At 36.4% G+C, this 25273-nt stretch overlaps 1 protein-coding gene across 9 annotated transcripts in view; it reads left to right on the plus strand.

Moving 5' to 3' along the window:
* Window positions 1-25273, plus strand: part of LOC120423636 (fat-like cadherin-related tumor suppressor homolog) — an 861295-nt gene that overhangs the window by 800210 nt on the left and 35812 nt on the right. For 6 of the 9 annotated variants that reach the window (XM_052708242.1, XM_052708241.1, XM_052708240.1 and 3 more), the window contains 2 exons: window positions 3469-3492; window positions 23275-23511. In XM_052708242.1, coding sequence (XP_052564202.1) covers window positions 3469-3492; window positions 23275-23511 — 261 coding nt within the window. The remainder of the gene's footprint in view (window positions 1-3468; window positions 3493-23274; window positions 23512-25273) is intronic. The other 3 variants (XM_052708244.1, XM_052708248.1, XM_052708246.1) reach the window with 1 other exon arrangement.

A 25273-nucleotide genomic window follows, 5' to 3' on the forward strand; every position in this document is an offset into this window, starting at 1 on the left:
AAATCACTCAAAGTTCATTTTGTGAGCGACTTTTGGCCTAGTTTGACAACTACAATGTCCCCAGTTTTCTGTGGGAGAGTAAAGGAGGCGAATACTTTATGAAAATCATACCTGTCAAAATTCCAAGCCTGAAAATGTTGTGGCGAGATGCTTTTCTCCTCTATTGTCACAGAATTTGCTCAGTAGTTCTAGCTGTCAACATACTTTTCCACCTTCGGGTAATCCCGTCTAGACTGTATTAAAAATATGTTGGTGCATCACACTTCAGTTAAAAGGAAGCTTTTACCTTAAAATTCACCATAAACCACTTCCTCCATCAACTTTACACCCAAAGTTAAAGAACGAGGGGATAGTCCTCACGAAAAGAAACGTGAGGAAAGTGGTATATTGCGAGAGTATAGTCCTCTCGCGTGTTCATTCGTTCATTGGAACAGTTCATCCTATGAGTGGCTTATATGGACAAACGACCGCCACTTAGTCACCGAACCGTGGTGGCCCATACGGCAAAGGCACGGTTCAAAATGCCGAAGGTCTTGGGTTCGAGTCTCGGTACCGGTACTTTTTTTTTTGATAGATGAACTTTTTTGGAAAATGAACCATGAGTAAAGTACTCTCGGTGATTTCGGGATTTATCCTCTCCATCCGCACACAGTACCATTTTACTACCGAATCGTGCTCTTTATCCTCGCGTATGCCGATGCCCAGTTCTGGGTGTACTGGAGTGAGCGAGACAAATTGTTTGTTTTCAACAAAGTTAACGACTTTTGTAATAGAGGAGAAAATTGTGACGTCAGAAATGAACTCAAGTCACTCAAAGTTCATTTTGTGAGTGCCATTTGAGTGGTTTGACAGGTGTCAAATCGGGACTTAGCATTTTTTTGAATTTGAATTTGCTTCCGATTGCGCGAAACGTCATAACCCGAGTTTTTTTTTCGTATTAGTGCCCGTGTGCTTGTCCGTGCTTCTGGCCGTGTTCGTGTACGTGCACCTGACCACGTAGGTGCCTGTTCCTGGTCGTTCCTGTGGCCGTGCTCTAGGCCGTGTCCTTGTCCGGACTCCTGACCGTGTTAGTGTCCGTGCTTCTGGCCGTTTTCGTGTCCCTGGCCGTGTAGGTGCCTGTTCCTGGCCATTCCCGTGACCGTGTCCTTGTCGTGCTCCCGACCGTGTTGGTGTCCATGCGAAACGGAACAACCGGAACAAAATTTAATTTTAAATGCAAAGTCCCGGAACTGACACCTATCAAAAAAGTTCATTTGGTTTGTTTACCTTTGAGGTTATGTTCCGAGCTTTTCTCCTTTATTGTAGTTTTATTTTCTATCAAAAATATCATCAATTCCAAACGACAATGCTCAAAATTGTTGTCATTAGGTGCAATTTTGGACTCGGATTAAGATTTGTCTCTGTCACATTAAGGGGTTACATACATGTAGAAAATCACAAAATTTCAGATTACAGAAAATTCACTAAATTCACTAAAAAGATGATTTTCAATGACTCCGGAAAGTTTCATGAAAATATTTCGTGAATAAACTGAGTAAGATACGATTTAAGTTCACAATTTTGCCATATTTATTTTGTTAATAGATAAAAATGTAAATTTTATGCCCTGCAAAAAGATTCTAAAAAAAGTTAGACCAACCTCTGACATTTTTTACGGTTTACATGTATGTTTCCCCTTAAACATAATTATAGGGGTGGCTTGACAGTTGTATGAAAAATCTTCAAAAATTGTCCATAAATTTGAGAGCCATTGGTGCAAGCCCGGCTTTCCGCAAAACATTTCTTTTTTGTGTGGGAAATTGCACGGAAAAAAAAAGTTTGTTTGTTTGTTGATCTTCGCTGCATCTTTATTCTAGAATTCTTTTTCCTATTTTGAAGATTCAGTTTTGTTATTGGATTTTTATTATTTTTATTTTTCTGCCAATTTTAAACTACTATTGAGAAAATTTTGTAATATTTTCTCAAAAAAGTATGGTGCTATTTTGCTCCTGGCAAAAGATGAGCAGTTTTGAGCACCCTGAATCTTTTGCCTGGATTATGGCACTGTTTTTAAAATAATAAAATAATAGGTATAGAGTATTTTAAATTGGCAGAACAATTAAAATTAAGCAATTCTCTACGAAACAGCCTATTTTAAATTTTAGCCTTTTTTAATCCGGCTGAAACTTTTTTGGCAACTTCGGTATGCCCAAAGTAACCATTTTGCCATGTAATTTTCCATACAAATTTGGCAGCTCTCCATACAAAAATGATTTATGGAAATTACAAAACCTATATCTTTTGAAGGAATTTTTTTATCGATTCGATGTCTTCGACAAAGTTGTAGGTATGGATAAGGACTACACTGATAAAAAAAAGATAAACGGTGATTTTTTTTAGATTTTCAATTTCAATTTTTGTTTGTAAAACCTTATTTGCAAAAAAAAAACAAAATTAATAATTTTATTTTATTTTCTGATATGTTTTAGGCAGGGATGGAATAATCGCCAAAATATCAACTTCGCTTGCGAACTTTCTTCACCCTCGAAAGAGAGAGGAGACAAATCACGCAAAAGAAAATCGCTCCCGAAATTCTCCAAGAAAATCAATCTGCTGATGATTTTTTGTGAGTTTCGTTGTCAGCACCACTCAAAAATATTTATTTCACTTTGGTTACACACATTGCCCATTTACAAAATGTGACAGGTCATTTTTCGACGTGTGACGTTACACTTGCAAGTGTAGTAGTGAAAAGATGTTCCGCCGAATAATCAAGATGATGTTTTTTTTTAAATTCTTTTTACCGATCTTTCGTGCGCGAGAGAGGAGAGCCATGCTTCCTTCGAATTTTTTCTCTTGATGAACACGCTGGTTTTAGGGGACATCAAATGCCAACTTTTCAGAAATTTCCAGAATGTGAAAAAAAAATCTTGACCCTGGTATAAATTTTTGGGTCAAAACTGATTTGAAAAAAAAAAAACTATGTTAAATTGAAATTGCAATCAAAAAGTACTTCAGTGGCTCACTCAAACAACCCACCAGTTTCTAATGTCGATATCTCAGCAACTAATGGTCCGATTTTCAAATTTAAAAATAAAAAACATTCGTAAAATTTTCCGATCATTTCGAAAACAATATATTTTTTAAAATCAAGACTAACATTTCAAAAAGGCATAATATTGAATGTTTGACCCTTTTGCAATGTTATTCTTGATTTAAAAAAAATAAAATATTGAGTCGAAAAGATCAAAAAACTAGAGAAATACAATTTGGGATATGCTATTCTGGATAAAAGGAAACCTTAAAAAAATAATTTCAAGCTTTCAACATCCTGAAATAAAAGTGTGTTTGTTTTTAAATATCTCACAACCGTTTTCTCTGTTTCTCTTCTCCACGCTTTCAAAACTTCGCCTTTCGTCCTTCGTCCTTGTCAAACAAATAAAAACGCGTCAAAAAATTGCCCTAAAATCAATCAACAAACATACACAGCCCCGGACAGCACAAACGGCCCATGTGAGTATATTACGACGCGCGTGTGTGTTACTGTGTTTGTGTTCAGCCTGCTGCAACATTGTTTGCCAACTTGTTTTGATGTTTGTGTGACTATATTCATCTCATTTTTTTATTTTTATTTTTTGCTGCGCCTACTCCTGTTTGACGTTGTCACCTGCTCGACCCCTTTTCAAAAGTCATGTTGGCGGCTTTGTTTTGTTGTTCATATTTGCACGCGCTCGTTGTTTCATTTTTATGTTTTCATTATATTTTTTCAAAAAAAATTCGCGGTAATCACGAATTTTTATGTATTCCATTTATTTCGCCTGCAACAACAAAGTTGTGCAATTTAGTTGAAGTTGATCAATAACCGTGTAGTTTTTTGAATGTATGTGTTCACCTTTCATCGCACTTCCCCCTGTACAGAATTAGCATGTTCTATCGGCAAACGCACTAAACTAAGCAACAACAAAAGTTTACAATATAAAAAAAATGCACTGGAAAACAAGTGGGATTTTTTCGCCACCCGAGGCCATTTTATTCTGTAACTATTGCTCGTTATGCAAACATTTGGAAAACCTGGCTGCAACGGCGGTACATCGGAAAATGAAGCTTCCAAAAAATTTCCACGTTAGGCACACATACACAAACATGTACTAACACAAAACAACACACACACATTCGCTGCAAATGTGTTTTGCTTGATCGTGTTTGCGAAGCTAAAATTTTATTTACTGCTGGGGGAAAAATCTGCATGAGCCCCATCCAGTCATAAATATTGAGTGAAATGTTTGGTGTTCTTCTAAATTAAGCAATTTTTATGAATAACTGTTTTTTTTCTAGTGGGACAAAAGTTTCTAGGACATTTTCTGCTTGCGGGCAAAAACAATATCTAGTTCATTTAATTCTTTGTTAACAAATTATTTCGCGATGACAGTACAGTAGTTGTTCGGTAACTGGGCTGAGAACGTAGCCCAGTCACCGAATGTTGCTCGTTAACTGGGCTGAACCAAAAATAACGAGGGGACCACCGATAATATTTTCCAGATGAAATATAAAAATAAAAGTTACTCAAATTTATTTACAATGCTTACTTTTCATATTTCTGTAATTGTAACATGAAATTAAGCAAAAGTTTGAAAAAAGTTTTTTTATTTATTGAATACACACTAAAAAAATGTCAATATTACATTTGACGTAAACACTTATTTAACGTATTATTAAATCACGTAATCATATATTCAATGTAAAATTATGCTTCTTTTGACATAAGTTGATAAAAATCACATTGGTACAGCAAATAATCATGCGAACCCTAAAATTACATCTTAAATAACATAACTTTACGCTTTATTTGATGCACATAACTGGAGCATCAAATTAGATGTAATTTTACATCAAATCAAACCCACTACCACGCTTTTTGACCGGGAACACGTTTGTCCGAACGATGAAGTGTCAAAATGTCAGCCATCTTCAACGTCGCGAATAAAATTGTTGCAGCAACAACTTTTACCCAGAATTCTTCAAATCATTATTTTTCTTGACAAAATCTGATGCCGTTGTGTAAAAAAATGATAAAATATCTGATAGAGGTAAGTTTGATCTTTATTGAGGTGCCAAAAAAGGTCACAGTTCTTTCATTTTCATTTTCGTTTTCCTGTTTTGTTTTTGTTTAGCAATGAAAATCCAGCCAAGATACGATTCTAGCCATGATGACCGAGGTAAAGTTGATCCGGAAAGCTGTTGTTTGATTGACCTGGCTAATCTACTAAACTAAAAAGTGAATGACTAATGAGCGCAAGATACGGGTTCTCTCCAGCAGGGTAGGTAAACCATCACCATCGCACTATCATTGATGCATATTTCGGTGCGTTCCTCGTCTCTTAAAACTTCTCTTCTCTTTCGCAGCCGAGTGATGGTCGGCTTGCTATCGCGAATATCGAAAGCCCATCACATCGACGAGAAATACCCTATCGCTGGCTCCGATGGAACTATCGTTCCAACCGGAGAGACACGCACACGAAATTGCTGTATACATACACTGGAGCTCACGCACACAAATGAACTCATTTCTACAGGGCTTACGGGCGAGAGAATTTCACGATAGCTCTTTCTCTTGCTTTTTGAGCGAGGGGACTGGCTGTGTGAGAGATTTTTTTTCCGTCTAACGCATCGGTTTGTTCGTTGCTCGCAATTTCATCGGCGTCGTTCTCGCTTCGCTCTCTTGATGAAGTTTTGGGAGAACGCCGAAAATTTGATGATTTGAGCGAGGGACGATATCTAAAAGCCCTCGCCATCGGCGAGGAAACGAGAAAATACCATCCCTGCTCTCCAGTTCGCCCAGCCTGATGCATCCTCGAGAAAAGTGGTCGATAAAAATTCAAGTGACATTAAAACCGGATAGCAAAAAGTATATTTAGGGGTCGTAACAATGTTCAAAATTGTTTCGGAGAAGTGATGTATATCAGTGAAAATTGTTATATTATTGGTGAAATAAATAGCGCTGAATCCATAAAATATAAACACGTTTATTTCTTCCAATAGGAATTCACAAATTCCAATAAGATTTATCCCCACAATGACGTTTGATGTAATATTACACGATCTCCTCTGGTGTTTGGTTCGTGTAATTTAAGGTCTTATTTGACGCAATATTAGATTTATTTTAACGCTCCAGTTATGTGCATCTAATTACATCGAAAATTACACGTTTTTTTCTTAGTGTGTATGATTTTTGCACCCATTAACCCCTCGGTCATTTTGGTTTGTTTTGGTTTTTTGACGTTTGTCTGCTTTTTAACTGGGCTACGACCCAGTTATCGAGCGCCCAGTAAAACAACGCTTAGTTACCGAACAACTACTGTATAAGCTAAATGAGTCTTCTCTCTGCAGCCTAGTAACAGTATAACAACTTTCTTTTTTAAGTTTGTAAAAATCACACTCAAAACTTGGCATTATCAAACCGTACATCACTTTCATGCTAGCCTGTAATTAAGCCCATTTTCGTTGAAATTGTTACTTTGCTCCCTGCTGTTACTTTGTGGTCACTGCTGTTTTGCAAAGCAGCTAAATTAAGTTGTTTTTCGTTTAAGAGTCTTCTAACCCCATCTAACCTCCTGCTGGCGAGGGCTTCCTTCAATAAAACAACACTCCAACAGCAACAATAACAACAACAACAAAATCAACAACATCTCAAGTGGAATCGATACCACCGGAGTCCGTCGTCCTCGTCGTCAGCATCTTCGTGCAAGGAAGGGACTTTATGCTGTGCGGGAGTGGGGCTTCTGATTGGACCAGGTGCATCTTGTGTTGTGTGGCCGAGAGGGTGGCACCTAATACTGCAAAGTGTGGAAAATGTTTTGTGTTCGATTGAAATCGAAGAAGATTTTGCCTACAGTAAATCCCCTTTTAAATTAAGCTGATTGATGCAAATCATGTGCTTCGAAGCGAAAGCTGGCAATGCTGATAAAAAAGACTTAATCAGATTGATATGCCTTCCGGGAATCTAATATTTACACTAATGCTTTTATTGTCTTGTGAGGACTGCAGAAACGATCAGACTTTATTTATTGAACTTTAAGATTGAGAGATTATTTGCATTAAAAATGGTTCTATGGTTACCTGTTATCAATAGTAAAGTATTTTTTTCTCATGACCCATGAAGTGTATCGGGGCCGCATTTACAAAGCGGAGTCAATGCAATTGCTATCAAAACTCAATGTGTATGATATATAGCAAAAAGTTGTCAGTCAGTCAAACTTACTTCTTCTTCATTTAAAAAATCTTCAAACAAGTTTCCATCCATCCAAATCAATGTAAACTAAGGGTCCTGATTTTCGGTTCAAAGATCAGAAATTACTCACTTATCGCCGAGCGAATCTTTGCCGACTAGGGCTCGCAACCATTCGCAAGTGAACACTACACTCAGGCTGCCTGCGATTTGCTTAATCGCTTCTCCCAGCGACACAAATACTTCGTGAATTTCTTTTCCCACCTCGTCCGTTGACCCGAGTCACACACGAATACGTTCAGAGAGGAGAGATCCTAACAACATCTCAGCTCGGCGCTCTTTTGGCCTGCACTACCACAGTTTGCCGTTAATTTGTATTTGGCATGATGGAAATTGCTTGTAAATGTGTCTTTGATGTCGTGTTATCAACAAAATTACAAAACACTTTTGATAACATAGATTTTAATCAGTTTTATAAATGAGTAAAACAAAGCCGATCGCAAAAGATTTCGACTCAGCGACTGAGCGACATAACACAAACGGTGTCTCTGAACCATTCGCTGTACAACTTGATTGAAGTGAGAGGGAGAGCGGAAAGAGAGTATTCTGTAGCGATTGGTTTGGAAGCGACAAACGGTAGGAAACGGTCAGAGCAGGCTTTTGTCGCTTTCGATTGATGGTAGCGAGTGAATGAGTCGTTTTGGAGCAATCAGGACCCTTGATGTAAACAAGTATTCCCAAAATTGTTTTTATCGAGATTCACTATAATCACCAATTATAAATGGATTAGTGAATTGCACTTTGGATCAACCTTGAAGATGAAAATTAAATTTATGATTTTTATGTAAAATTTAAGATCAAATAATTATTGATTAAGTTGAATTGGAAAGCGTCAGATAAACATAAAATGAAAATATTACTGGAAGTCGTGTTCCTCTAAGTTTTTAGCAAAAACTTAGTCCTGTCCGAGAAAGAGGCATAATTGAACAAAGGAAGCGCGTGGTCGTAAAAAATATTCGGAGTGAAAAGTGATTTTTTTTTGTGTGTGCCTTTTGTTTCGCATTTTTTGTCGTGTATTGTGCGCTGCGAGAAGAAGATTGCCCTCTGAAAATGCAGCGTCATCAGGCATAATTGAACAAAGGAAGCGCGTGGTCGTAAAAAATATTCGAAGTGAAAAGTGATTTTTTTTTGTGTGTGCCTTTTGTTTCGCATTTTTTGTCGTGTATTGTGCGCTGCGAGGAGAAGATTGCCCTCTGAAAATGCAGCGTCATCAGGCATAATTGAACAAAGGAAGCGCGTGGTCGTAAAAAATATTCGAAGTGAAAAGTGATTTTTTTTTGTGTGTGCTTTTTGTTTCGCATTTTTTGTCGTGTATTGTGCGCTGCGAGGAGATGATTGCCCTCTGAAAATGCAGCGTCATCAGGCATAATTGAACAAAGGAAGCGCGTGGTCGTAAAAAATATTCGGAGTGAAAAGTGATTTTTTTTGTGTGTGCCTTTTGTTTCGCATTTTTTGTCGTGTATTGTGCGCTGCGAGAAGAAGATTGCCCTCTGAAAATGCAGCGTCATCAGGCATAATTGAACAAAGGAAGCGCGTGGTCGTAAAAAATATTCGAAGTGAAAAGTGATTTTTTTTTGTGTGTGCTTTTTGTTTCGCATTTTTTGTCGTGTATTGTGCGCTGCGAGGAGAAGATTGCCCTCTGAAAATGCAGCGTCATCAGGCATAATTGAACAAAGGAAGCGCGTGGTCGTAAAAAATATTCGAAGTGAAAAGTGATTTTTTTTTGTGTGTGCTTTTTGTTTCGCATTTTTTGTCGTGTATTGTGCGCTGCGAGGAGATGATTGCCCTCTGAAAATGCAGCGTCATCAGGCATAATTGAACAAAGGAAGCGCGTGGTCGTAAAAAATATTCGAAGTGAAAAGTGATTTTTTTTTGTGTGTGCCTTTTGTTTCGCATTTTTTGTCGTGTATTGTGCGCTGCGAGGAGAAGATCACCCTCTGAAAATGCAGCGTCATCAGTGCATAATTGAACAAAGGAAGCGCGTGGTCGTAAAAAATATTCGAAGTGAAAAGTGATTTTTTTTTGTGTGTGCCTTTTGTTTCGCATTTTTTGTCGTGTATTGTGCGCTGCGAGGAGAAGATTGCCCTCTGAAAATGCAGCGTCATCAGGCATAATTGAACAAAGGAAGCGCGTGGTCGTAAAAAATATTCGAAGTGAAAAGTGATTTTTTTTTGTGTGTGCTTTTTGTTTCGCATTTTTTGTCGTGTATTGTGCGCTGCGAGGAGATGATTGCCCTCTGAAAATGCAGCGTCATCAGGCATAATTGAACAAAGGAAGCGCGTGGTCGTAAAAAATATTCGGAGTGAAAAGTGATTTTTTTTGTGTGTGCCTTTTGTTTCGCATTTTTTGTCGTGTATTGTGCGCTGCGAGAAGAAGATTGCCCTCTGAAAATGCAGCGTCATCAGGCATAATTGAACAAAGGAAGCGCGTGGTCGTAAAAAATATTCGAAGTGAAAAGTGATTTTTTTTTGTGTGTGCCTTTTGTTTCGCATTTTTTGTCGTGTATTGTGCGCTGCGAGGAGAAGATTGCCCTCTGAAAATGCAGCGTCATCAGGCATAATTGAACAAAGGAAGCGCGTGGTCGTAAAAAATATTCGAAGTGAAAAGTGATTTTTTTTTGTGTGTGCCTTTTGTTTCGCATTTTTTGTCGTGTATTGTGCGCTGCGAGGAGAAGATCACCCTCTGAAAATGCAGCGTCATCAGTGCATAATTGAACAAAGGAAGCGCGTGGTCGTAAAAAATATTCGAAGTGAAAAGTGATTTTTTTTTGTGTGTGCCTTTTGTTTCGCATTTTTTGTCGTGTATTGTGCGCTGCGAGGAGAAGATTGCCCTCTGAAAATGCAGCGTCATCAGGCATAATTGAACAAAGGAAGCGCGTGGTCGTAAAAAATATTCGAAGTGAAAAGTGATTTTTTTTTGTGTGTGCCTTTTGTTTCGCATTTTTTGTCGTGTATTGTGCGCTGCGAGGAGAAGATCACCCTCTGAAAATGCAGCGTCATCAGTGCATAATTGAACAAAGGAAGCGCGTGGTCGTAAAAAATATTCGGAGTGAAAAGTGATTTTTTTTGTGTGTGCCTTTTGTTTCGCATTTTTTGTCGTGTATTGTGCGCTGCGAGGAGAAGATCACCCTCTGAAAATGCAGCGTCATCAGTGCATAATTGAACAAAGGAAGCGCGTGGTCGTAAAAAATATTCGAAGTGAAAAGTGATTTTTTTTTGTGTGTGCCTTTTGTTTCGCATTTTTTGTCGTGTATTGTGCGCTGCGAGGAGAAGATTGCCCTCTGAAAATGCAGCGTCATCAGGCATAATTGAACAAAGGAAGCGCGTGGTCGTAAAAAATATTCGAAGTGAAAAGTGATTTTTTTTTGTGTGTGCTTTTTGTTTCGCATTTTTTGTCGTGTATTGTGCGCTGCGAGGAGATGATTGCCCTCTGAAAATGCAGCGTCATCAGGCATAATTGAACAAAGGAAGCGCGTGGTTGTAAAAAATATTCGAAGTGAAAAGTGATTTTTTTTTGTGTGTGCCTTTTGTTTCGCATTTTTTGTCGTGTATTGTGCGCTGCGAGGAGAAGATCACCCTCTGAAAATGCAGCGTCATCAGTGCATAATTGAACAAAGGAAGCGCGTGGTCGTAAAAAATATTCGAAGTGAAAAGTGATTTTTTTTTGTGTGTGCCTTTTGTTTCGCATTTTTTGTCGTGTATTGTGCGCTGCGAGGAGAAGATTGCCCTCTGAAAATGCAGCGTCATCAGGCATAATTGAACAAAGGAAGCGCGTGGTCGTAAAAAATATTCGGAGTGAAAAGTGATTTTTTTTGTGTGTGCCTTTTGTTTCGCATTTTTTGTCGTGTATTGTGCGCTGCGAGGAGATGATTGCCCTCTGAAAATGCAGCGTCATCAGGCATAATTGAACAAAGGAAGCGCGTGGTCGTAAAAAATATTCGGAGTGAAAAGTGATTTTTTTTGTGTGTGCCTTTTGTTTCGCATTTTTTGTCGTGTATTGTGCGCTGCGAGAAGAAGATTGCCCTCTGAAAATGCAGCGTCATCAGGCATAATTGAACAAAGGAAGCGCGTGGTCGTAAAAAATATTCGAAGTGAAAAGTGATTTTTTTTTGTGTGTGCCTTTTGTTTCGCATGTTTTGTCGTGTATTGTGCGCTGCGAGGAGAAGATCACCCTCTGAAAATGCAGCGTCATCAGTGCATAATTGAACAAAGGAAGCGCGTGGTCGTAAAAAATATTCGGAGTGAAAAGTGATTTTTTTTGTGTGTGCCTTTTGTTTCGCATTTTTTGTCGTGTATTGTGCGCTGCGAGGAGAAGATCACCCTCTGAAAATGCAGCGTCATCAGTGCATAATTGAACAAAGGAAGCGCGTGGTCGTAAAAAATATTCGAAGTGAAAAGTGATTTTTTTTTGTGTGTGCCTTTTGTTTCGCATTTTTTGTCGTGTATTGTGCGCTGCGAGGAGAAGATTGCCCTCTGAAAATGCAGCGTCATCAGGCATAATTGAACAAAGGAAGCGCGTGGTCGTAAAAAATATTCGAAGTGAAAAGTGATTTTTTTTTGTGTGTGCTTTTTGTTTCGCATTTTTTGTCGTGTATTGTGCGCTGCGAGGAGATGATTGCCCTCTGAAAATGCAGCGTCATCAGGCATAATTGAACAAAGGAAGCGCGTGGTCGTAAAAAATATTCGAAGTGAAAAGTGATTTTTTTTTGTGTGTGCTTTTTGTTTCGCATTTTTTGTCGTGTATTGTGCGCTGCGAGGAGATGATTGCCCTCTGAAAATGCAGCGTCATCAGGCATAATTGAACAAAGGAAGCGCGTGGTCGTAAAAAATATTCGGAGTGAAAAGTGATTTTTTTTGTGTGTGCCTTTTGTTTCGCATTTTTTGTCGTGTATTGTGCGCTGCGAGAAGAAGATTGCCCTCTGAAAATGCAGCGTCATCAGGCATAATTGAACAAAGGAAGCGCGTGGTCGTAAAAAATATTCGAAGTGAAAAGTGATTTTTTTTTGTGTGTGCCTTTTGTTTCGCATTTTTTGTCGTGTATTGTGCGCTGCGAGGAGAAGATCACCCTCTGAAAATGCAGCGTCATCAGTGCATAATTGAACAAAGGAAGCGCGTGGTCGTAAAAAATATTCGAAGTGAAAAGTGATTTTTTTTTGTGTGTGCCTTTTGTTTCGCATTTTTTGTCGTGTATTGTGCGCTGCGAGGAGAAGATTGCCCTCTGAAAATGCAGCGTCATCAGGCATAATTGAACAAAGGAAGCGCGTGGTCGTAAAAAATATTCGAAGTGAAAAGTGATTTTTTTTTGTGTGTGCTTTTTGTTTCGCATTTTTTGTCGTGTATTGTGCGCTGCGAGGAGATGATTGCCCTCTGAAAATGCAGCGTCATCAGGCATAATTGAACAAAGGAAGCGCGTGGTCGTAAAAAATATTCGAAGTGAAAAGTGATTTTTTTTTGTGTGTGCTTTTTGTTTCGCATTTTTTGTCGTGTATTGTGCGCTGCGAGGAGATGATTGCCCTCTGAAAATGCAGCGTCATCAGGCATAATTGAACAAAGGAAGCGCGTGGTCGTAAAAAATATTCGGAGTGAAAAGTGATTTTTTTTGTGTGTGCCTTTTGTTTCGCATTTTTTGTCGTGTATTGTGCGCTGCGAGAAGAAGATTGCCCTCTGAAAATGCAGCGTCATCAGGCATAATTGAACAAAGGAAGCGCGTGGTCGTAAAAAATATTCGAAGTGAAAAGTGATTTTTTTTTGTGTGTGCCTTTTGTTTCGCATTTTTTGTCGTGTATTGTGCGCTGCGAGGAGAAGATCACCCTCTGAAAATGCAGCGTCATCAGTGCATAATTGAACAAAGGAAGCGCGTGGTCGTAAAAAATATTCGAAGTGAAAAGTGATTTTTTTTTGTGTGTGCCTTTTGTTTCGCATTTTTTGTCGTGTATTGTGCGCTGCGAGGAGAAGATTGCCCTCTGAAAATGCAGCGTCATCAGGCATAATTGAACAAAGGAAGCGCGTGGTCGTAAAAAATATTCGAAGTGAAAAGTGATTTTTTTTTGTGTGTGCTTTTTGTTTCGCATTTTTTGTCGTGTATTGTGCGCTGCGAGGAGATGATTGCCCTCTGAAAATGCAGCGTCATCAGGCATAATTGAACAAAGGAAGCGCGTGGTCGTAAAAAATATTCGAAGTGAAAAGTGATTTTTTTTTGTGTGTGCTTTTTGTTTCGCATTTTTTGTCGTGTATTGTGCGCTGCGAGGAGATGATTGCCCTCTGAAAATGCAGCGTCATCAGGCATAATTGAACAAAGGAAGCGCGTGGTCGTAAAAAATATTCGAAGTGAAAAGTGATTTTTTTTTGTGTGTGCCTTTTGTTTCGCATTTTTTGTCGTGTATTGTGCGCTGCGAGGAGATGATTGCCCTCTGAAAATGCAGCGTCATCAGGCATAATTGAACAAAGGAAGCGCGTGGTCGTAAAAAATATTCGAAGTGAAAAGTGATTTCTTTTGTGATTTTCAAAGCCCTTCCTATATCATCGTTGATCGGAAGGCACGGCGTCGGATGGATTGTGTTTAAATTTTTCGAATAAGGTTTTATTTTTTTGCGGTGAAAAAGCCATTTCTATATAATGATCGAAAGACGCACTGACAATTTGGATCGTTGAGTTAATAGTGGAGCAAAATAACTGTGTGTGAGTGATTTTGTGTGTTAACCAGAAAGACCTTCCCATAGCATCGTTGCTCGGAAGGCTCGCTGACGGGTCTGTTTGAAAGTCCTCCCCATAGCGTCGTAGCTCGGGAGGCATCGAAAAGCCAATACCTTATCCTACTAACCCAAAAAAAAATTAATCACGTGATGCTTGAAGGAGATGCTGTGGATTCAACGATCTCAAGCGGTATCAACAAGTATATAGCGAAAAACTATGTGCTTGATGAGTCTGCAACTTCAACTATCGGACTAACATTCCTCCCTTTCGTTGAACTGCAGGCTTCTTGGGAGGGCGCCGGTATTGACTAATAAAGTAGAGATCTTCAGAGGTTAAACAGTGAACGGATGGTTGGCTCCCACTGATCATTTTTGATTCATTGTTTAACTTCAGCTGATCTGTCGATAACGGAGTAGCAGCTCATTGGCAGTCAACCATGCTCATGCTCATGCTCATGCTCAAAACTTAGTCCTGTCCGAGAATTGAATAGATTATTAACGTAAAAATTAAAATATGACTTAAGAGAGTAATTTCAAATGTTTGAAATGTGTCAGATCTTTAAAAAATGACGGTCAGTAGTATTTGCTAACAGAATACTTCGAATAAATCACCAAAATTTATAGAAAAATGTCCCAGGCTTCATTCATTCATTCATTCCCTACGAAATTGGCTGTATTTTTTTATTCGGCTCAAACTCTATGGGGACCTTTCCTTAGATCAAAGAAGCCATTTCGAAAAAAAGGAATTTTATTCGAGCAATTTTTGTGACTTCAGTTTAAAATGTAAATTTGAATTTGCAATCATAATAGCATATTTTATAAAATAGAACTTTTATAAAATGTAACTTCATTAAAATAACCAATAAAATTGATTTAAAGACTTTAATGATTGGACCTCTGGTAGCAAAATACATAAAAAAAATTAATTAAAAACGAAATAATAAGGCACAGTCTCAACATTTAAACAAAAAGGTGTTTTAAAATGCTTTTACATCAGTTAATTTGTTTTTGTAATGATTAGTTTTCATAACACGAATGCCAAAATTATAGCAATTGTCAATAATAAATATGATAATTATTATTAGTGTTCAAAAAATGTAGGATTTGACAAATATATTCGTTTTGCCTTCCTCACTGAGGTAAGGCTATAATCCTGCTCTAAAAATGAACTTTTTATTAAGAGCTCAGAGACACACCTTCATGTATACTTATCGACTCAGAATCGAAAACTGAACAAATGTCTGTGTGTGTGTATGTGTGTGTGTGTGTGTATGTATGTATGTGTTCAAAATTCTTGCCAAGTTTTCTCAGCACTGGCTGGACCGATTTTGATCAAACCAGTTGCATTCGACTTGGTTAAGGGTCCCATACATCGCTATTGAATTGTTTGAAGTTTCGATAAGTAGTTCAAAAGTTATGTATAAAAATGTGTTTTCACATATATCCGGATCTCATTTATATGCATGTAAACGATGTCCGGTTCCATCATCCGACCCATCGTTGGTTAGGTAATTAAGAGACCTTTTCAAAGAGTCCACAACATTCAAGATCTGGCAACCCTGTCTCGAGTTATGACCACTTAAGTGAAATTTATGTACTTTTTTGATGCCGGATCTCATTTATACGCTTGTAAACGATGTCCGGTTCCATCATCCGACCCATCGTTGGTTAGGTAATCAAGAGACCTTTCCAAAGAGTCCACAACGTTCAAGATCTGGCAACCCTGTCTCGAGTTATGACCACTTAAGTGAAATTTATGTACTTTTTTGATGCCGGATCTCATTTATACGCTTGTAAACGATGTCCGGTTCCATCATCCGACCCATCGTTGGTTAGGCAATCAAGAGACCTTTCCAAAGAGTCCACAACATTCAAGATCTGGCAACCCTGTCTCGAGTTATGACCACTTAAGTGAAATTTATGTACTTTTTTGATGCCGGATCTCATTTATACGCTTGTAAACGATGTCCGGTTCCATCATCCGACCCATCGTTGGTTAGGCAATCAAGAGACCTTTCCAAAGAGTCCACAACATTCAAGATCTGGCAACCCTGTCTCGAGTTATGACCACTTAAGTGAAATTTATGTACTTTTTTGATGCCGGATCTCATTTATACGCTTGTAAACGATGTCCGGTTCCATCATCCGACCCATCGTTGGTTAGGCAATCAAGAGACCTTTCCAAAGAGTCCACAACATTCAAGATCTGGCAACCCTGTCTCGAGTTATGACCACTTAAGTGAAATTTATGTACTTTTTTGATGCCGGATCTCATTTATACGCTTGTAAACGATGTCCGGTTCCATCATCCGACCCATCGTTGGTTAGGCAATCAAGAGACCTTTCCAAAGAGTCCACAACATTCAAGATCTGGCAACCCTGTCTCGAGTTATGACCACTTAAGTGAAATTTATGTACTTTTTTGATACCGGATCTCATTTATACGCTTGTAAACGATGTCCGGTTCCATCATCCGACCCATCGTTGGTTAGGTAATCAAGAGACCTTTCCAAAGAGTCCACAACATTCAAGATCTGGCAACCCTGTCTCGAGTTATGACCACTTAAGTGCTATTTATGTACATATTTTTCTTGATCTAAAAAAATAGCTGAAATATGTGTCAAAACCACTCATATTACCCATTGTTGATAAAAGGTGAGGAAGGCATCAACCACATAGGTGGATTAAGTTAGTTTTTTGAATAAACCCAAACATTCTCAAAATTATGCTCATTGCACGGGAAAGCTTTTAAATTGATTTCAGTTGATTGCACTTGAGTTTTTGTTGTAGTTTTGAAGTTTTTGGCATTTTTTGCCCCTTAATTTTTCGAAACGATTTTGATGGGAGGGGAAAAGGGGAAGAAGTTAACAAAAAAGTCTAAAATAATTGTATTCTCCTTAATGATTTAATTTTTTTATAGGATGATACATTTTTCAAATTTTCTAATCTTTTCGAAAAAATATTTTTAGAATTTTGGTAACAACTCTAACATTTCAAAAGGGAGTGATGTTGAATTTTTCACCTTTTTGAAATGTTAGAGCTGATTCGATTTCTGTTTATATTTTTTCAAAATATCAGAAAAATTCACAAAAGTTGAATTCTTAAAACTTGGTACTAGGCAATAAGGTTGTTCTGCTTCTAGGCTGTTGAGCAATTCTCTTAAATTTCGGTCACTTGTTTTTTTTGTATTTTTTGATCCGGCTGAAACTTTTTTGGTGCCTTTGGTATGCCCAAAGAAGCCATTTTGCATCATTATTTTGTCCATACATTTTCCTTACAAATTTGGCAGCTGCCCATAAAAAAACAAATCATATACAAAAATTCAAAAATCTGTTTCTTTTAAAGAATTTTTTTTTTTGATGGATTTGGTGTCTTTGGCAAAGTTGTAGGTTTGGATAAGGAAAAAAAAATATACACAGTAAGAAAAAAAATTGGTAATTTTTAAATCACTTTTTCTCACTAAAACTTGATTTGCAAAAAAAAACACTTTTTTTATAAATATGTTTTAGGAGACATCAAATGCCAACCTTTCAGAAATTTCCAGAATGTACAAAAAATCTTTGACCGAGTTGAGATTTTTTTTTAAATCAAACCATCTACATTAACGACCCCAGGGTCTTTTGTGGTTTCTAATGCAAGTTTCTGCTCGTACCTAGGAGTCCAAAGGCTTGAATGGGGAGAGCACCGAAACTTCAACTCAGTTGATACGACCTTTAGTTGCTGAGATATTGCCATGCAAAGGTTAAAAACAGGAAAATTGATGTTTTTAAGTATCACGTAAACAGCCCATCATTTTCTTTCGTCGATATCTCAGCAACTAATGGTCCGATTTTTAATGTTAAAACAACATTCATGAAATTTCCCGATTTTCTTGAAAGCAACATTTTCATTTTTTCAATCAAAACTAACATTTCAAAAAAGGGTAATATTAATTTCAAACTATTTGAAAAAAAATTAGAAATGGTCAATCATAGACACTATTTCCAAAAATTGAAACACTGAAATTAGTTATTCAAAATAAACTTTAAGTGGTTTAATCTTGAAATTGGTGCCCATTTTAAAATAATCAGTCTAGAGCAAAGACTGATTTGGCTACAATTTTAAAGTAATAATAATTTAAGAGTTTAAGTTAATTTCAAATAAGTCATGAATATTTTAAACACGAATTTATCTGTGTCTCGATTGATAATGTTCTTCGATGATTTTTTTTAAACAAAGAAAAGATTTTTTGCGTAAAATCAAATTTATAACTTTTCCACCTCGAAAGAATAAACTTTTTCAAAAATTCCGGGTCATCATTCAAAAATATTTTAAATAATTTCAAACCATATTTTACACAAACAACCACCCTGCTTTTCTCCGCATACACGTACGGCCATCGATCTGTATTTCACCCAAGTGCAGCTTCCACTACTCTGTCAGGACCGTCCAGGGGCATCAACAACATCAACAACCGAGCCAAGCTGAAGGTACTTCGTGTTCTGAGGTGCTTCCAGGAAGGAAACTAAACTCCTTTCGAAACACGAAACAGCAGGGTATTTGTGGCATGTTTCCACCAGGAGTGAGGGGTGGGAAGCCTCGTCTCGGTGCAATTAACCTGGACATGGTCTCCAGCAGCGCGATGAAGAAGGCGTAGAAGGAAACTATTTACTGATGTGCTACTATTTAGTGTAACACCTATTTTGGGTGATGTTGAGAGGGAAGAATTTGTCGTCGTTGGATTTTTTTGGAGGGGGGTAACAAATTGCAAAGTTGATAGCTTTTTGTAACGAAAATTGCTCCGGTGAAGACGATCAAATTTTGAGTTTGTGGATTTTCAAAGGTTAAATGATAGCTTTTGTAATCCAGTCCCGTTCAATCAACATCAATTTCAACCTATTCCAGTTTCAAACACACACAATCGAAACCAATTATACAATGTAAATTTGCCAGCACGGAATCGATCGGCCGGTTGAACTCATTAATTAATACACGTTTCATTAGACCGCCACATTACACATATCAGGTCACCCCGGAATCAACTCGATATCCACCAACTACAACCCCGCAGTGGATTGCCAAATGTTCCATCCATTTTCCAGTCGGTTTGACAGCATCGAAACCGTTTATCCTCCACAAAATGACTATACATGTAGTGTGGCACACAATTTCCGTCCCTGGCTGGCGGCTGTAATTTCAAATCACCATCAACATTACTCATTTATGCAGTGAAATTGTGTGTAGAATTGTGTGTGTGTGTGGCGCTCGGAATCAGATTTAAATGTTATTGTTTTTAGCCCATCAGCAGATCCACCAAGCCCAGTTAGGTTGGTCGATTTTGAATTATGCACCAGAAATCGACCCTCAATTTCCGGCGTTTCGCGCCCATGTTGTAATCGGTTTCCCGGAAAACGACCAGCAGGTGTCATCACAGTGGCAGATTTTGGAGAAAAAAAGTCAATTTAAATCTTATTAAAAGTACTTTGAAATCTTTAAATTTCCATATAATATAATATCAGTTGAATTTTTTTCAACATTCTATTTAAGTTCTCAGAAATTCTATAAATTTTAATGAATTTTATAAATTAATTTTAAAATAAAATTTTTTTTTAAGTAATCTCAATAGAAATATTTTAATGCCTTGTTGAATATTAGTTCAAAATTCCAATAAATCTTTTTTTTTTTTGAATTTTTAAAAATTATTTGGAAGTCTTAGTTTTTTTTTAATTCTTTGTATTTTTACATTATTTTAAATCCTTTGAAATTCTGTGAAAATTTTAGAAATGCTTCGAAATTCTTTGAAATTTTTCGACACTTTTTAATTTTTTTTAAATTTCTGATTTTTTTTTACTTTTTTAAAAAGAATTTCCTTGAATTTTTACAAAAAAAACGACATTCATTTTAATTCTATAAAATTCTTTTTTGAAATTCTTCCAAATTCTTTATAGTTGGTTCTTCAAAAAAATTTCAATTTGTCAAAATTCTTTAATTTTTTTTTAATTCTTTAAAAATCCTTAAAATTATTTTAAAAAATTTTAACATTCTTTAAAATTCTCCAAAATTCTTTAAAAAAATTTAATTTTTTTTAAACTCTTTAAAATTCTTTAAAAATCTTTAAAACTCTTTAAAATTCTTTAAAATTCTTAAAAATTCTTTAAAATTCTTAAAAATTCTTTAAAATTCTTTAAAATTCTTTAAAATTCTTTAAAATTCTTTAAAAATTCTTTAAAATTCTTTAAAATTCTTAAAAAAAATTTAAAATTCTTTAATTTTTTTTATTTTAAAATTTTTTAAAATTCTTTAAAATTCTTTAAAATTCTAATTTTTTTTTAATTTTTTTTTTAATTCTTTAAAATTCCTAAAAATTCTTTAAAATTCTTTAAAATTCTTTAAAATTCTTTAAAATTCTTTAAAATTCTTTAAAATTCTTTAAAATTCTTTAAAATTCTTTAAAATTCTTTAAATTTTTTTAAAATTCTTTAAAAAATTTTAAAATTCTTTAAAATTCTTTGAAATTCTTTAAAATTCTTTAAAATTCTTTAAAATTCTTTAAAATTCTTTAAAATTCTTTAAAATTCTTTAAAATTCTTTAAAATTCTTTAAAATTCTTTAAAATGCTTTAAAATTCTTTCTTATCCTTTATTATTCTTAAAAATTCTTTAAAATTCTTTCAAATTCTTTACAATTCTTCAAAATTCTTAAAAAATAAAAAAAAATCTTTGAAACTCTCTGAAATTTTTCGGAATTCTTCGAAATTCTTCGGAGTTCTTTGAAATTGTTCAAAGTCTTTAAAATGCTTTAATTTTTTTTCTTTAAAATTCTTTGAAATTCTTTGGGCTTCATCCATAAAATACGTCACGCTAAAATCAGCCAAAATTTACCCCCCCCCCCCTCCCCCCCTTTGTCACGCTTTTCCTATACTTATAACATGCAATGTCACACTTGCTCAGACCCCCCCCCTCCGCCCCCTAGAGCGTGACATACTTTTTGGATGACGCCTTGACATTTTTTTAAACTCTTTGAAATCCTTTAAAATTCTTTAAAATTTTTGAAATTATTTGAATTTTTTGGAATTTTTAAAATTCTTAGAAATTCTTTGAAATTTTTTGAAGTTCATTGAAATTCTTAAAAATTCTTTAAATTCTTTGAAATTTTTTGAAATTCTTTGAAATTCTTTGAAATTCTTTGAAATCCTTTGAAATCCTTTGAAATTCTTTGAATTTCTTTGAAATTCTTTGAAATTCTTTGAAATTCTTTGAAATTCTTTGAAATTATTTGAAATTCTTTGAAATTCTTTGAAATTCTTTGAAATTCTTTGAAATTCTTGAAATTCTTTAAAATTCTTTGAAATTTTTTGAAATTCTTTGAAATTTTTGAAATTCTTTGAAATGCTTTGAAATTCTTTGAAATTTTAAAAATTCTTTGAAATTCTTTGAAATTTTTAAAAAAAATTGAAAATTTTTGAAATTCTTTGAAATTCTTTGAAATTCTTTGAATTTTTCTGAAATTCTTTGAAATTCTTTGAAATTCTTTGAAATTCTTTGAAATTCTTTGAAATTCTTTGAAATTATTTGAAATTCTTTGAAATTCTTTGAATTTATTTGAAAACCTTTGAAATTCTTTGAAGTTCTTTGAAATTCTTTGAAATTTTTTGAAATTCTTTGAAATTTTTTGAAATTCTTTGAAATTCTTTGAAATTTTTTGAAATTCTGATTGTAGTAATTGAAAAGGAGCAGTCCTTACTCTACATGTATTAATAAAGAATTGAATTGAATTGGACATTCTTTGACGTGATTTCAAATTCTTTGAAATTTGTCTATTTTTTTTTTTTTGCTGTAATTCTTCGAATTTCTAAATTCTTTGATAAGGGTTTTTATCTTATGAATTTTGGTTTTCATTAATAATTATATAAAATGGCAAGATTTTATAAAATAATTCCTTAAAAATCAATGGAATTATTTTAGTACCTTTAAAACATCTTGTGATATTAAAACGAAATTCAAATTTTATTTTTATTAAAAATAAGTTCAAACTAGATAATTTATGCTATAAATGCCTAAAAAGCAGAATACTTCTATTTTCATCAATTTGCATAAATAAAAAAAATCATTTTGAATTAACGTTGAATTGGGATAATTTTTTACTACATTCTGAACTGTTAAAAGTTCGTTCGAAATTTAGATTGGGTTTTGCTAAAAAACTCATCTCTACGATACAAAAAAACTAGCTCAAATCTCACTATTCAAACGTGAAAAAATATTTCTAACTTTACCCAAATTCGATCCGGTTTTAGTTCCATCAAACCGCGAGCCTATTCTTGCCAGTATGTATTCGATGTCCGACTTGTTGGGCGTATAATTGCGAAACGTGATTTGGGGCCCATTTTTGGGTAACACACCAACCCACACATTGACCCTTTCCCACGCAAATTCGTCCACGCTGGCGCCCGAAACCAAATCGTAATCACGTAAACGGTTTGACACTATAGTATCGAGGGTTGGTTTTTTGGAGGGCTACAAGGGGTTGGGCTTCATTATTATTAGTCTGGCACCGCAATTTCCAATTACGGCCGCGCACAGAACTTATTTAATCGGGTGATAACACACACACACCAGAGAGAGAACCAACCACGCATGGAAAACCACAAATTTGTGCGAATGTGCGTAAAACTTTGCGTAATTAGGATTTTGATTACATACGATTGGTTTTTTGTTTCGTGAATAACCGCAAAAACCAATACCACGTGTGCGCACCTTCGAGAGGGCTCTTGTCGATTGAACTCGATGGTCCTCGAAGTATTTTGTAATTTGTAATTTAAATTGCTTCAAATACAGTTCAGTTGTGAACATTTCAGGAGATATGTGCTTTGTTCGGTTTCATTATTAATTATTTTCTTTCAAAACAGCATGTAATTTCATCAAATCAGTCTCATTGACGCCATTGTGCCGAAAACAATCAATTATTATTAAGTTACTTTGTGTCATACTAATTTGCATGAACCATTTTTCTAGCCCCCCAGGTGTGTAATATAAACTACTGCATCCAAGGATTAATCCACGCTCGGCTGCTCTGTTTCAATCATAATTAATAGTGGCCTCCCCCCACGTTGCACAAAATGAAACATTGCATTTTATGCACACCGTTGTTGTTGTTGTTGTTGCTAACATATTATTCGCACCTTCAGCATAGCAAAAAAAAAATATCATAAAATTGGCGTGCACACACTTTGCATGCTTCCGCGGCAGCGGCTTAATACTTTCATTAAAGCATAAATTGTTAATCCTTACATATTTTTCTCTTTCTCTCCCTTTTTCTCCACACCACAACGACGATTTTCCAGGTGCGATCTACGTGGTGGACGAGCTGGACTACGAGCAGCGCCAGAGCTACGAACTTTTAATTAGAGCCACGGACAGCGTTTCCGGCGTGTCGGCGGAAGTGCCCGTCTCGGTGCTGGTCCAGGACGTCAACGACTGCCCGCCGGAGATCGAGCAGGACAGCTACAACATCACCGTGTCCGAGCGGGCCCAGTTCGGGACGGCCATCCTCAAAGTGCAGGCCAAGGATAACGACACCGGTAAGTCTCGGGGCCAGATGATGATGGTTTTTATGTCTGCACTTCCGGGGCCTGGTGATGGTGAAGCTGACAGGGAACCGACGACGACGACGACAGGGATTGTTCTTCTTCTTCTTCTTGGGTGACAGCAGGGTGACTGGCGTCGTTATTGTTCTGGTTCCTGTTGTTGTCTAATTTAAACAGATGACATCTTCACCTTCGGGGCACCGAGCTGGTGAAGAGCAAAAAATGAGCAGAAAAAGCATTCCGGGAAAGCGAGCGATTTATCTTCATTCCAATTCATGGAGTCAGTAAAAACAAACTTGGAGAAATGACTTGAAGAACTAATTAGGAGGAAAAGAATTGGGATGAAACTGTAAAATCAATTGAAGTATCACAATAAAAGACAATCACCGACAAAACTGAAAAATTAAAACTGAAAATTGAAAACTGAAAACAGAATATAAAAAAACAGATAACTAAAAGCTTAAAATAGATCATTCAGTATAAAGTACTTTCCCCCTCCAAATACGATGTAGTTTATGGATGGCCCTTTAAAAAAATAAATTCTTTGAACTCATACAGTTTTTTGAAATTTGTAATTTATAAATAATTAAATATTTCTATGATTTTCTCAATCTTCAATGGCTTAATCTTCAAATTTTCAATTCATTAAATACTCAAATCTTCAAATCTTCAAATCTTCAAATCTTCAAATCTTCAAATCTTCAAATCTTCAAATCTTCAAATCTTCAAATCTTCAAATCTTCAAATCTTCAAATCTTCAAATCTTCAAATCTTCAAATCTTCAAATCTTCAAATCTTCAAATCTTCAAATCTTCAAATCTTCAAATCTTCAAATCTTCAAATCTTCAAATCTTCAAATCTTCAAATCTTCAAATCTTCAAATCTTCAAATCTTCAAATCTTCAAATCTTCAAATCTTCAAATCTTCAATTTTTTCAATTCAATTCGGTTTTATTGGTGAATAATCAAGATACAATGAGTTATTTTGAAGTGCATAACAGAGTATTGGAGTTCCTTACAGCTGTGTGTTGCATCATAATCCATTTAGGAACAATTATTTCTTTAACTAAGGCACTAGCAAGAGTAAGAAAAAACTATAAAAAAAAACTTACAGAAATTGCAAAGGAAAGGGGATAGAGGAAGAGAAAGCTTATATCTAGATCACAGGTAATTTATCCTTTGTAGATGTGTTTGATCATCAGTTCCCCAAGGGCCAGGAATTGTTCTGCCTTGTTCCGGCAGCTCCGAAACCGCGTCATCATCTCCCCCGCGAGAGCAAAGAACTCCGGCAGGGTGAAGAGATCTTCCCCGGTGACTTCTTGCTGGGCCGTACTGCCGCTACCGGCAGCGACCACGCTGGCGAACGAACGCCCCCAACCAGGAGGGAACGCTGAGTTTTCCGCTGGAACCGTACGCTGTCCAGCTGCAGGAACGGCTGCGCTCGTACTTCGCTGAGGAGGGTGGGACGCTTTCTTCTTCCTCTTTTCCTGCTCCTCGAGATAGACCTTGCGCGCGACGCATCCGCGGTAATTGCCGGTATGGTTACCGTCACAGTTTGCACACTTTACGCGTAGCTTAGTTTGTTCTGCCTTGTCCCCCAAGTCCGCCTTACGTGGCAGTGCGCACGCCTCCGAGAGGTGTGACTCACCGCACTTCACGCAGCGGGGCCGGAGGTTGCAGTTCCGCGAGCCGTGGCCGAATTTCTGGCAACGGTGGCATTGCGCTACGTCCGTCGGGTTTTTGGTGTAAAACCGCCA

This window comes from Culex pipiens, chromosome 2 (genome assembly GCF_016801865.2).
Source record: "Culex pipiens pallens isolate TS chromosome 2, TS_CPP_V2, whole genome shotgun sequence".
Lineage (NCBI taxonomy): Eukaryota > Metazoa > Arthropoda > Insecta > Diptera > Culicidae > Culex > Culex pipiens.